The 14,236-nt window shown below is 40.0% G+C and overlaps 1 protein-coding gene across 2 annotated transcripts; it reads left to right on the plus strand.

The window, feature by feature from the left end:
- Positions 1-1,600: 1,600 nt before the first annotated feature.
- On the plus strand, positions 1,601-12,284 carry sltm (SAFB-like, transcription modulator). 2 transcript variants are annotated; one of them, XM_070925682.1, is made up of 21 exons: positions 1,601-1,735; positions 2,728-2,815; positions 2,922-2,977; positions 3,834-3,861; positions 5,182-5,264; positions 5,346-5,854; positions 6,450-6,493; positions 6,611-6,723; positions 6,823-6,972; positions 7,074-7,186; positions 7,265-7,425; positions 7,542-7,642; positions 7,739-7,795; positions 7,900-8,045; positions 8,158-8,338; positions 8,653-8,777; positions 9,018-9,191; positions 9,810-10,121; positions 10,252-10,390; positions 10,998-11,152; positions 11,235-12,284. In XM_070925682.1, exons 1-21 carry the CDS (start codon positions 1,601-1,603, stop codon positions 11,344-11,346), a joined length of 2,982 nt encoding a protein of 993 aa, XP_070781783.1. In that variant the 3' UTR covers positions 11,347-12,284. The 2 variants fall into 2 exon arrangements, with proteins under 2 accessions (XP_070781783.1, XP_070781698.1); XM_070925597.1 differs by having other exon boundaries at positions 5,182-5,854; positions 10,234-10,390.
- The last annotated feature ends 1,952 nt before the right edge of the window (positions 12,285-14,236 follow it).

Below are 14,236 nucleotides of genomic sequence, written 5' to 3' on the forward strand. Positions count from 1 at the left end.
AAGCATCATTGTTTGCATGGATCAACGTCCTCAACCCCAAATCCTCGATCCCAAATACGAGCGCGCCCACCAGCGGATATAGGTAGTACGTGTGGAAACGAAACTAGAACCCGTGGAAAACACCAAATACAAGATCAAGAATGTGGAATTGTACGAATTACGAACATAGCATACATATAACATGTTAATCCTGTTTTCCTCATACTAATAATCAGGGTATATATATAAATGAAAAGCAGAAATCACATAATCACTCACTGAGTAGCATAGATAATCCCACAAATGTAAATTATTCACATTTTACATACATAATCCAGCAATGCCCATCCAGACTGCAAAGAATCATTATTTGAGATGAGAGTGAAGGCCACTTAATAACCACTGAATGGTTAAAATGCTCTCCCATATGAACGTCTTTAAAAAAAACTGATAAAGACACAGATGAAGTAATGATGAAGTCATTAGTTATGTTTACTGGCAAACATTAAATTGTGAGCGGGTCAATCAAAGAGCAGTTTTCCCTTCTCAGATTGTTTCATTTTAATACTGTTTAGATATAAATATACTTCTAATGTTTAAATACATTTCCTATCCCAGTAATTATCTTGTGAATTATCAGATCATCAGCCAAGCAAGCTGTAGGGATGTCTTAACTCAGACATGAAGGGAAGAGTAATGCTTTGGGTTTAGTGATGGCACTACTGCTCTGTTTACCTTTGGATGTAATGTCTTTTACTTGCTGGTATTAACACACACACTTTTGTAAAATATAAAGGGCAGGTGAGGTTTCAGTATGATCATGTGACTACAAATCAAGTTCAATGAAAGGACAGAGAGAAAGAGGGAAGACATTTCTGTCTTGTAACAAAGTGTAAGTTTAATCAAGGAAATGTACACATAGAAATGATGAGGTAGCTTGAAGGTGGGTACAGAATTGTAACAAGAAGATACTCTGTAAGTGTTTGAGGCTGGTGTGGCAAGTTTAGGATTGGGTCCAAATTAGGTGAGCCTTAATGTTTTATGAGATCAACAAGAGAAGCAACGGTATATAGTTTGTGTAAACAGCTGGGTACATGTGAGCACTAACATATGGGCTGAAGAAAGGAGGAAACTGCAGGCCACTTTGAACAGTACATTTTCAGTACTTTGCTATATATTCCACACCATAAATCACAAAGCCTGTGTAACTATAAAGAAAGTGTCTTTGCTACTTCTGCAAAGCACTCAAATTAAATCAGATTAAACTAGAAACTTTGCAGTGGAACAGCTTTAACTGCCTGCTTATGAAACTGTGATGCATACAAGCTGCAGTGTTGCATTGATGGGGACCACCGCTTATGATGAATACAGTTTACCCAGATTTAATCTCCACTGAATTAGGAAATGGACGTTATATGAATGACATTTAAACTGGAAACGGTTAGAGATTTGGTTCCTGAAATATGCTATGGGACTCAGATTTGTTTTCATTTATTAATTCACTGGCTCCCCCACCACAGTAGGTGACGTTGCGACATTTAATGACGACAAATAAAAACAACGAAGAAGAAGGTGGGAAAACAGTCTGCGCGCGCGCACGATTCAGTAATCTTGAGGTAAAATGGCGACGGGTGCCATTTCCACGGAGTGTAAGAAAATATCAGAATTAAGAGTTGTTGATCTCAAATCCGAGCTCAAACGAAGAAATTTGGACACTTCTGGCATAAAGAGCGTTCTTCTTTCAAGACTGAGACAGGTAACCAAAAAAACGAAGCTAATTTGTGCAAGAACGGGTGACTGAGCTGGGAACGCGATGCAGAGTTGCTAAGGCTAACGTTAGCTAGCTTTATGGTGTGACAGGTTTCCTGCTAGGTTATCTTACATTAGTCGGGTTAACAGTTGAGATGACTTCAGTCAGTTTAGCTTTTGGCTATGTAACTCACGTAAATTGCTACAAATACACTTGTCGTATAAAGTGAAACGTTAGCTATACTAACTTGAATGATTAACGGCACTGGGAGAAATTGATGCTGTAACGTTAACATTACACACATTATTTCAGATGTAACTGTAACAATCATGAAAGGCCTGTGCAGGCTATCTGCCTTGAAACGATATGTGAATATGATTTTTTTTAAGCGTTTAATGCTTAACAACCTCATATTAGTTCACCACTTAGTGTCAGTGTTGGATAGTAACAGATCGCACGTGATCATTTGTTGGAATGAAGTGTAACGTTACCTTTATTGTTTGCTGCGTGGAGGACCACGCACATCCTCATTTAAGTGTGGATTATATCTTCAGTTCATATAATATAAGTTCAGCAGAACTATGTTCGGACTTTAATTTGTTGGATTGATCACGAGGAACTGACATGTTACATCCATGGTTTGGATGTATATGTTCCCTGTTTATCTATTAATTGTTGTCAGTTGATGAAACTATAAGTCTGGTTGGCAATTAAGATTGAATACATTTTGGAGTTAAAAATGAAATTGTTCACTAAGTTACAACAATTTAGTGCGGTTTGCTGGTTTGATAAAAGGTTCAGTGACATTTAATGAAGTCTGCGAGAAGATCCCTGTTTGAAAGTACATTGAATAATCTGAACACAGTTTATTCTGTCTTGCCAGTCAGATGAGTTTGGAGTTGACTAGACAATTGGTGACAACATGAACAACAAGGATGATGTGTGTTGGGGGTTTTTAAACTGTTTTTTAATTAATTAAATTACTTGTCTTTTTTAAGGCCATTGAGGATGAAGGTGGTGACTCAGAAAACATTCAGATTCCACTTTCAACAGATGCATCAACTCGGAAAGGTGGAAAAGTTAAAGGTAATCATGCTTTTGATTGAATCGATGAGATAGGGCGGCTAAGGAAGTCCATATGTTCTCTTATTTTCATGTTGATTTTTAAATTGTTATTTACTTTCCCTTTCAGGGAAAAGAGTGGACTCAGATGCAGACACCACAGGGGAAGAAGATGTGTTTTCCAAGGTGACTGTGGCATACATTTCTGTTGTTAATGTTTGCCACAACTCTGTTGCTTTTTGTCTTTGCCTTCTCCTGCTAAAATGTCATGATATTAATATAATAATTTCTCACCGTGATCGTTAAAATTGCATCTTATGTCATCTTTGTAGAGAGTTCTTGTGCATGAACAGTTAGCAGTGGATTGTTTTGAACCAATGTTTCTAATGAAGTGTGAGCCTGACCACCCTAATGAGAGTTGTTTCCATGGTTTATGTAAAGGCAAACCTGATATTTAAAAGTTTGGGTTGCCAAGGGAGGTCACACAAACATCTGTCCATTCGAGTGGCGAGCAGGAAGTCAAAGCCTGAAAAGTGTGAAATAGAGTTGGCAGGAAGCTGTTAAGATACTTGTAAGACGTAGGCTGACCAGGCTTAGAAGTATTGTTTACAAATCAGAATTAGAAATACTTTATTGATCCTCGGGGGGGAAATTGTACAAAAATTGTACAAAGTTCTCACACATGTAATTCAGACCTTTTCTCAGTCCCATCTAACACGCTATAACTGAATGCAAAGCCACAAACTTGATTTATATTGGCTAAAACTTATTCCATGAGATTCTGTAAAATGATTTGGGAAAAAAACATTGCCTATGTATTATAGGCAATATTTGGAAGATCTGAAAGTTTAGTATCTTTTGCCCTTGATGTGAGATTTGATTAAAGCTTCATGGATTCATAAAATAGAAGCCTACTTTATATAGGAAAACCACTGAAATACTGCAGTGAATTATTTCTGTACACATAGATATAACTACCTTTTGTTGCTGTGCCTATTGATTTGAAATATTTGTCAGCTCATCTCATTGTTTTCTTTTCTAGGAAATGGAAGGGTACGAATCAGAAAAAGGTATGTATGCTGGCACACTAATGCCCAATGCTAACATTAGGTTGTTTCTTTTTTACAGCTAACACGTATGATGACAAGAAACTCCTGGTAGAATGCATAACCTACATCTAGTGGTATTTCATGCTTCTGCTAGCTACTGCACAATCTAGGTCACAATGCACTAAAAGGAGCACCAAGGACATGCTTAATGAAGACATTTCTGAAGACCAACTCAAGTTTTATGTAATTGGTACACACATGAATCATTGGATGTGGGTTGCCTTGACTCAGATACCCACTTTCCTTGGGTAACTCAAAACATTTAAAAGTAAAGTTCTGTTTGCTTCAGTGGATTTCCGTTGCCTCTGGTCTTCAACTTCCTACATTCCCCGGGGAAACGAAGAGTGAAGGTTCACAAACAAGCTGACATTTTATGTCCAATGAATTGGAAGAAGCAACAACTTGTAGAACTCGAGGATCATTGCACTTTCCTGATGACAATTTGATTGACAGCATTGGTGGACAGACCAGCTACAAGTGCACTGGGTCGGTCTGAATACTTGGCCTGTGAATGAAGGTGGGATTCGGGTAGCTAAAAGACCACTAGACTCCTCGAAACACTTTGTAAAGATACAGAGGCCTTGTGTCAGGAGGCAACTGAAAGATCAAGAGACTTCATACATTCATCGCAGACCATCAGAATTGCACATATTCCTGCCAGCTGACTGCCCCCTGCCCCCTGTGTGCAGTGAAGATATGACATACCGCATGGCCTGGGACTGGCAGGGAAAGACTGTTGTTGACCAACAGGACACGTTTTTTGTACACGGTTGTCTACTGTTGACTGGACACATTACAGCATGTTGGATTTGATGAGTGTTCTGAAATGTGCTGATAAGACATTGATGATTGAAGAAATGATGGAAGATACTGAAGATTGCCTTAAACACAGATGTCTTTCCATGGACTGACCAGCTGGGGATGCATTTTGTATTACGGAAAAAACAAAAGGATGAACTGATGAGTTGTTCCTCCTCATTTGAACTTTGTCACACGATTCCCATCTGGAGAACTCCCACACATTGTAGGAAGCATCTGGAACTGCACATTGAGTATGAATTGTGACTCAAGTACTTTACATGTGTCAAGAAATGAAGAGCACTGAATCATCCTCCATTTTCAGTGAAGATTGTGTGTTTTGTGTCTTCCTGTGGTGTCTACGCCCTCGATGACCATTAACACTAAATGTGCTTTCTATTCTACTTTTTAGGTCAAGTAACATGCGACATGTCAATGTTAAAAGTTGTGTTTTGCCATGTTTATCCTTATTAAATCCCTCAGATGTAACTGATACAGATGATGGTACTCGTGAAAATTCTAAGCCAGCACCCTGTGAGGACAGCCTCGCTCAGCCTGAGGCTGAGGTCCTGGCTGAGGCTGAACCAGAGCCAGAAGCTGTGGCGGCTGTGGCTGATTCAGAGCCAGACGTGGATGCGGAGGCTGAGGCAGACGTGGATGAGGAGGCTGAGCCAGACGTGGATGCTGAGGTCGATGCAGAGCCAGAGCTGGATGAGGACGCTGACCCAGAGATGGATGGGGAGGCTGGGCCAGAGGTGGAGACCGAACTGGCTGAGATGGATGCTGAAGCCATGAATTCCTCTAAAGAAGCTGAGGACGATCATCTATCCGTCTCAATCCCAAATGAAGATGCCCTCACCCTAGATGTTGATGGTGACGATCTCCTGGAAACAGGTAAACATGTGAAACTTCCAGATCCAGAGGCCGAGAAGGGCACTGATGAGCCAGAGGCCTCTGCTGAGACGGGCCCAGATGATGACATGAAGGTGGAAGAGACGGAGGGCCACAAAGATGGTAAGAAAGATGACGGATCCAGGGGTGAGCCCACGAAGAAAGACGGCAGAGAGGCCTTGAAGAAAGCTGAAACGGGAGATAAAGAAAAGGATTCTGGGAAGAAAGGCCCCTCCACTACTGGGGCATCAGGTCAAGCAAAGAGGTTTGTCTTTCTATGTCAGTTCTTTGATACTACTACCAAGTCCAGCTCACTAAGAACGCAACATTGTGGGTAGCCTCAAGATTTTTTGTGCCATAAGGGAAATGTTCACTGATGTACCTAATCCTGCCATTTACTACTTTGATTTGTTTTTTTCAAGTTGGTTAAATTGTGACATTAACCAGGAGCTGAGAAAACACCTCTTATTTTGTTACTTTGGCCTTTCCAGCAATTTTAAAGCCTTTTCCAGTTTCTACACAAGGCATTATAAAAATGCATTAGTCCCCGTGATGGCAGTGGCAGTGTTTTTTTTTTTTTCTTTTTGGTCAAATGATTCGCTGTGAAGTTGAACAAACCTCCGAAGATTTCATTGGTCCAGGGAATAAATTGGCTGACAACCTGACCCATCTCACCACTGGAAAAGCAATGAAGCCTTTGAGACATTGGTTCAGATCTACGCCTTGCCTACAGGATTTTTTTTCCTGAAAAGTCCAAAATATGGTGTTTTATTCCACTAGATGTATGGCTCTCTGTACACCAGGGTTTTGTTTACCTTCACTCATTTCCTTTGTTTGTTGTTGCAACATTTGCTTTGTAGCTCTTCAAGAGACAGAGATGGAAAAGCTGCAAAAGATGAAAAGGGTAAGAATTATTATATTCAAATGTTGTTAGAAATATGAAACCCAGGGAAGCACTTTTCTCTTTTGATTCAACTTGATGCCATATTTTTTATACCCAATGTGTTTTGGAAAACATCAGGGGTCGTCAGCAGTAACAACAACAGCAGCTCTTCTCGTAACATATGGGTGAGCGGTCTGTCTTCAAACACCAAAGCAGCTGATCTAAAGAACCTGTTTGGCAAATACGGGAAGGTAAATAACGTGCACGAGGGGGTGGGGTGTCTGAAATGCCACCGTATATTTACGCTTAGTGTTGTAGAAAAATATTGAAAATAAATTTGTTGCCAACAGGTTTTGAGCGCCAAAGTGGTTACAAATGCTCGCAGTCCTGGTTCAAAGTGTTACGGCTTGGTGACGATGTCTTCTAGTACAGAGGTGACACGGTGTGTCTCCCACCTCGACTGTACAGAGCTCCATGGACAGCAGATATATGTTGAAAGGGTAAGTTAGCAGATGTCAAGTCAATTGGTCTACTAACCTGTTATTCATGGAAAAAATTGTGGGCCTGTGTCATTTTATATTTCACTGCTGCTGTTTTTCAGGCCAAAAATGATCCGTTCAAAAAAGAGGGCTCAAAGAAGGAAGCAGAGGACAAAGCATGTTCCAGCAAATCAAGTGACAAGCGCAGTTCCACAGGGATAAAGTTGACTAACAAGTGGGTGACAGAAAAGGTTGAAAAGTTAATCCTTGTTGATTGAAAGCACTTTTAACCTTTTGTTCTCCTTATATGTAGAGCACAGCCATCTTACAAAAAAGAAGACAAGAAATTGGATAAACTTTCAGAAAAGGACAAAGATTTATCCAAGAAACAGGAGGCCAGAAGTGGAAAATCTGATTCTGTTTCATCGAACTCGGGACAAGATTCTTCAAAGAAAGATGACAGAAAACATGGGAGTAGGTTTAGTTCCTCTTCTCATCTCTAATTCAGAGAATCCAATCAAGTCATTCAGTAAGCATGTCTGTTCTGTCTCATTATTATTATTATATTAAATACTTTTATTTTTCTCTAGGGACAAAGAGCCCTGGCAAGATGGTGATGGTACATCATGCCAAAGGAGATTCTAATTTTAACAAAATGAGACCTTTCAGAAGGGGAAGGTATTTTGATAAAGTAAGACCTTTATTTGTATTTAATTATAATTTTAAAGCATATTTTATATTTGTCATCAGAGGATGTTAAATGAGAATCTGTTTGATTTTTTTTCAGCCCTTTGTCAACATGAATGTTCAAAGGCGGCCAAAATGGTTGATTCCTCCTGAAGAGGTATAAAACTCTTGATACTCTATGAACATGTAGCGTAGCATTTGCCTTTAGCATGCTTCACCTATGAGCTTTTTTTTAACTTTAATTTTGATTTCTTATTATAGTTAGAGATGATGAAAGACAAACAGCGACCTTTTACTCACAAGGGGGAAGAGAAAGACATACTGCCTTTTGAGAAGATGAAGGAGCAGAGGATGCGTGAACGCATGGCTCGTGTGGAGCGTGTTCGCAGAGCCGTAGAGTTACGCAGGTAGTCCTGAGCTTCACACATTCACTACATTTAAAATTAAGAGGTACATGTATGTTTTATTTATTGTCCTAAAGTTCTAAGACGACGGATGGTTTTTTGTTTTTGTTTTTAGACGGCGTGAAATAGCCGAACGGGAACGTCGCGAGCGTGAGCGTGTCCGTCTGTTGCGGGAGCGCGAGGAACGGGAGAACCTGCTCCGGGAGCGCCAGAGACTGGAGATGGAAAGACAAAAACTGGAAAGGGAGCGTTTGGAGAGGGAGAGGCTTGAGAGAGAGAGAATCCGTATTGAGCAGGTACAGCGAGTTTGAACAAGTCACCTTCTTGTAAAAGTAAATACATTTCCACATCAATAATAATGCTGTAATAACAGTTACAGTCCAGGATTTCAGGTGTGCCGCAGGAAAAAGGGGATTCATAGCTATGTCCAAGAATTAGTTGTTAGTCATTACTTGGCTTGTCATTTTTGCCACTTGTTTTAAAATGCATTCAAGTTGTTTTCAGAAAGTTGTTAAAGCCACTCATGTGATTTTGTTACTGCTTGTAATTGTGTAACAATATCCACGTCTCTCAGTAATTAATTATTGCTTTCTAATATTGCCTCTCTCAGGAACGCCGTAAAGAGGCAGAGCGCATGGCACGTGAACGTGAGGAGCTGCGAAGGCAGCAGGAGCAGCTCCGTTATGAGCAAGAAAAGAGAAACAACCTCAAAAGAGGCCGAGAAGTGGAACACGGGTATATACACTATTTGAATGTTTGGACCTCAGCAGTTTCGTACTGTGACTATGACCAAAATTGTTGCAAGGGCCTAATGAGTTTTCTCTTTAAGCACACATAATGTTGTTTAAATAGAACCTATAAATAAACGACACCACAAAATATCTTGAATGTTTTCAAATACCTGATGAGTGATAAACGTAAGTGTTTCTATCCAAACTCATGACTCATGAGGTATGTCTGTATTTAATGTTTCAGCCGGAGAGACGATCCCTATTGGAGTGGCAACAAGAAGATGCAGTCAGACTCTGATGTCCGTTTGAACCAAGGCTCGAACTATAACCGACCGCAGAACCGCTTTTCAAACTTCACTCCCAGAGAGAGGGGTCGCTTTCCAGAGGCTGCTGCCGAGCAGCCCAACACGTATGACAGGTACAAGTGTTTGAACTGTAGGAACTGAAGTTATTCATTTTGGCAACATTATCAGGCACAAGAGGCTCTTTTCATAGCAGACATTTTGACATGTCACAGTAGAGAAAGCACTTGTGTAAATTAATAATAATGATGGTTGAATTCCATTTAGCCACTTCAGGTTTAGGGTCCTGGTTGTGTTAATGCTGGCTCATTGTCACACTGTGTCCTGACTTAATGGGGCACTTGAATAGAACAGAGCCATCGTTAATATTATTGGGAACACCTACAATAACAAGTCAGCTGTGAGACAGGTCTATAGAAAGTTTGTTTTGTTTATTTAGTATTTGATTAATTATTAAATAAGTGTAACATTCACTACAAGATTACCCAGAGTTTTCTCAATTTGTTGCTGCACTGGTAAAAAGGTAACCTGTGTGGACCAAGAGGGTTATCAACTGCAAAAGAAAGCTTTTGAAATATGTCAGAACAGACATAAGCTTGTGTTCTACTGCATGCATCCTCCTCTGGTCCACAGTACTTCCTGGTCGAACAGGTTCCTGGTCTAACAGGTTAGCTGTTTTATGCTTATTGCTAATTTGACTTTTTGTGACTAATCCCGTTTTGGTCTTTGTTTAGACGTAACCGGTTTGACAGTGAGCCAGAGGTGAAGAAGAGTCGCCCTGCTCCTCACAGAGAGGGCTCTGGCTTTGAGCGCTACCCCAAGAACTTTGAAACAGTCCGTAGAGCTGAGCCACCTCCTCCTCCACGCACCGAACTCCGGGACACAGACCGCAGAGACAGAGATGAGAGACGGCCTGTGCCCATGCACGATCGCCCTATGGGAGCCAGAGCTACAATGCCTGGCATGTCCCACAACCGTTCACCTAGGGATGGAGGGCATGGATGGAAGAATGATGGCGGGATAAACACCAACAAGGGAGATATACGGTAAATAATAATGCAATTTTTGAACAAGAAGCAAGTTGCCCCCCCCCCCCCCCCCATAAGTGAAATCTAATTTCTTTTTCTTTCTTTTTTTTTTTTTATGTCTTGCCTGCAGTAACGCTGGGTTGAGCAGAGGACCTATGCGCATGCGTGCAGAGCGATCCGGCAGAGATGTCCCAGGCCCCACACTTAGAGGAGGCTCCTCGAGCAGCCGTGGTAGGAGCAGCTTTAATGATCGAGATGGAGGAAGACCCATGGTGATGAGTGATCAGGTCAGCTTACCCTCTGAATACGAGTTCAGGTGCATTTCTTAGATCCGCTTGTACTAATGGTACAGGATATTGACAAGTCGTGCAAATATGTTGTTATTGTAAAATGTAGTAATTGATTTTGTCAATCGACAGAAAGGGAGTTGACATCAATTTTTTATCTGCGATTAATTTGTCATTTATCAAACAAAAATTACAAACATTCAGTGATTCTAATTTCTCAGATGTGAGGATTTGCTGCATTTCTGTTTTTCTCATTTTGAATTTAATAATTTTGAACTGTTAGTCAGACAAAACAAGCAGTTTGAAGACATGTTGAGCTGTAGGAATTTGTAAAAAGCATTATTAATAAAAAAAAATCTTAACAGATAACTTGTGATTTAAATAATCCTTAGCACTCTACTCATCATTAGAAATGAAAATTTTCTTAATGTGCCAGTTTTATTGACCTATAATCTGCAAGGTTACGTTTTTTCACGTGTAAAATTTGTCATATTTTACTACGCCCATAGTTTTTAACAACAAAGTTTCAGTCTTTAGCTGAAGCTCAAACATCCATTTCACAATTGATAGACTGGCTCCTGACTCCAAACCTCCTCTGTCTCTGCAGCCATTCAGCTCTGGCCGCCAGGTCGTGGTGGAGCGTCACAGCAGGGAGCAGGGACTGAGAAAGGAGTGGCATGGTGGATCAAGCTCCCAGGAAAGAGGTTTCCCTGATAATCGCAGGATGGGAGACACCCGGGGCAGCATGATGGCTCCTTCCAGGTATACCAAATTTACAAACAAAACTGAATAGTATGACCCCTGACGATCCCAGCCGTCTTAGACTTTGTTTCTCTTTCTGCAGTCACTCTTCCTCTGGACTCAACCGAATTGTACAGATCACCAACAACTCCATTCCCAGTGGTGGCAATGTGGGTGGATTCAAGCCCTACAAAGGAACGCAGCGGCAGTTCTGACTGCAACCAAATTCTGCCACTTTAAAGCACCTGAACATTTGAAGACTTTTCTGAACTCTTTATTTTTAGAATTTCAACTGTTTTAGGTGGCACAATTGTAGCCATGAGGTTGATCACGCTATTTTATTTTGTAAAGACAAGTGTTTACCTCAGTGTAGGGTTTTCCTGACAGTTCGGCTGTTACCATTAATACCCTGTGCACATGTTTTACTTATATTTAGGAAGATACTGTACAGCCCTAGGTCTTTGTAACAAGTTTTCAAGTGACGTCAATTTCTCCTCTAATTGAGTGTTATATGTACATTTTCAATAGCCTAGTGTCACACTCAGTTTTCCTGTGTAATATTTCTTATTTTAGTGTATTATAGAGCTCATAAAGTGACCGGGATCTTTCACTCATTTGGATGTTTCTCTGTGAGGAAACCATAGGACTCATTTGTTTTGAAAAGTCATACTTTGTGTGGATATCCGGTTTTGTAAAGATTAGTTGCATTTGCTAAAATGGTGTCAACCTAGTCTGCATTGTAGCAAAAAACCTCTCATAGGCCAGGAGTTGAATCTCATACAGGCTTGTTTCTCTGAAATAAAATTGGACTCAAGTCCAGACTCAAGTCTGTTACTGCAGGGCATTCAACAGTGTCAGTCTCTGGAAGGACCACAACACATGGTTTTTATATTTTCTCATTTTCGTTCCCGTTATTCTGCATCGATCACACCTGGTAGACTGGCTTTTTCAGTCAGTTCACAGCCTCAAGTTTGAATTTGAAGACAATATGATTTTGTAAATCGCATGATATTGGGGCAGCTTGTGTGGATGTGATACAAGCAGGAGTTGGGAAAAATGTGGTACACAGCATGAAATCTGCACTTTGATTAAAACTACAAAAGGACAGAAGTGGAGCAGACATTTCTGACTAAACCTTTACCATAAACTTCCATATTGCTTTTTCAGTCATTTCAGTTTTATTTATTTTTTTATCCTTTTTATAGTTGGACTGAGACTTCCAGGTCTGCACTGCATGTAATGAGACTGTCACACACACACACACACTACCTACGCACCTGTCAGAACTGGTTGATAAAGCTTGATTAAACTACAGAAAACTGATAAGAATGACTTGTCCTGATTGTTGTAGTAGTCTCATTGTCTCCAGTCACGGCCAGATTAACCTATTTAGATTAATTATAAAACAGTGCCACAAGTTTAGGTTACAATGCAGTACCACGTGATATTGTACTTTCATGTTGCACATCAATTTACCAATTTACCAAAAACCAAATGACAGATTATCAAAGGCCCCAGGGAAATAGCCTGCTATGTTCATTTGGTAATCTATTCTCTTCTCCAGTTCATAAAAGTAGCTGCCAGACTGGTGAGTAGTGGCAGTCACCACTTGGGAAGCCTGCGGTCAGACCTGTGGATTGACATAAAGAAAATGTATATCTTCTGAACTGTATTTAGGAAATAACTTGCAGATGTTTGACTGAGTTTTTAAAAGATATATATTGGTAATTAATGCTCAAACCCCTTAAATTGTCTAGAGAATCAATTGGCAATGTCTTTAGTCATTTTAGTAAATCAAAAACCTGCATAACCTTGCAAGTCAGAGCTTTGTCTCCTGCTGAGTTTGTCAGTGGTCCTCAAGTTTTTGGTCAGCTTCCTTATTAATTAGTTCTTCAGTTAGTGTACGTGGTCAGGTCTACGTTTCGCTAAATCTAAATGTTCCTAAAAATTCCTTGTGTTCCTGTAACCCCCCCCCCCCCCCCCCCCCAAACTCATACTGATTCTGCAACCATTTCCTTGGACTTCCATGTAGTTTCCTCTCTGACATTTGCAGTCATCTGTGGGACCCCAGACATACATTTAATTTTACAACAGATTTCAGAGTTTTAGAGACATTTCAAGGACACTCAGACTCAGTTTGTACCTCATGGGCTCAAAGGCTGCATGTCATTCCCTTACTCTCTTTCCCCATATTTCCTATCTCTCTCCACTCTCACCATTTAATAAAGGCATGCAGCAAAAACAATTATCTTAAAAGTAAATTGGTTGATTGCTTACTAGGAGTAGGAATCGGATGCAGTGGATTTAAAGTTGTACTAAATCATTGACACTGAATTTTATACTTCATACATTTCTTAGAAGATCCGTGAGATCAAACATACATCAGGTTGTCTTCAAAGTGATCAGAGCTCATTACAAACAACAACAAGCCAACTATTGATCTTAGTATTTTATTATCCTGGTACTTCTAATCAGGTTGAATGTCCCTCGTCTATAAGGCATTTTGTTATATATATATCACCACATACATTATGTGACTGTAATGTGAAAGGCTACATACATTATTTGGTCATTTATGTAAATAGATGAACATTGAAATCAACACAAATGAGTAACCTCCCATATTCACAAACACCTTCCTTTTGCTTGTATGTTTCATGTGAAATATAAACATAATGGGCCATACAGTGGAAATGATATTCTTGGGGTAGTTAATAAGAAATTTTTACTCTGCCTAACTTTTCAGTCCACACTATACATGCACCACAAAGTAAAATCTGGGAGTTTGATATTGCATTAAAGAAAATGTCTCCCTTTAGATTGTTCAGCAGTCTGGATGTGTGTCTCATACGACAAGAATGAACATTTCCCTCTGCTACATAGATGACAACACTCGAGCCTTATAAAGCAACCTTTCCCCCTGTTTTGATTGTAAAAGTTTGAGCATATTTGAAAAGTTGTGTAGTTAAACAATGGACTCTGGACTGGAAAAAGAACTACCTGAATTAGGGGTGCACCTACACCATTTTTTTTGCTGATTGGGTCGAGTACCAGTGTTGTCTACATATTTTCTTCTGCACTTTGTAGAGAAACTGCTTGCGTTAG

Source organism: Enoplosus armatus, chromosome 1 (assembly GCF_043641665.1).
Source record: "Enoplosus armatus isolate fEnoArm2 chromosome 1, fEnoArm2.hap1, whole genome shotgun sequence".
Lineage (NCBI taxonomy): Eukaryota > Metazoa > Chordata > Actinopteri > Centrarchiformes > Enoplosidae > Enoplosus > Enoplosus armatus.

Excerpts from the sequence above, each read along its gene's own strand:
- sltm (XM_070925597.1), top strand. The coding sequence starts at position 1,601 with ATGGCGACGGGTGCCATTTCCACGGAGTGTAAGAAAATATCAGAATTA. Across the intron at positions 6,724-6,822 it reads TGTTTGGCAAATACGGGAAG|GTTTTGAGCGCCAAAGTGGT; the intron begins GTAAATAACGTG and ends TGTTGCCAACAG. Across the intron at positions 8,339-8,652 it reads AGAGAATCCGTATTGAGCAG|GAACGCCGTAAAGAGGCAGA; the intron begins GTACAGCGAGTT and ends TGCCTCTCTCAG.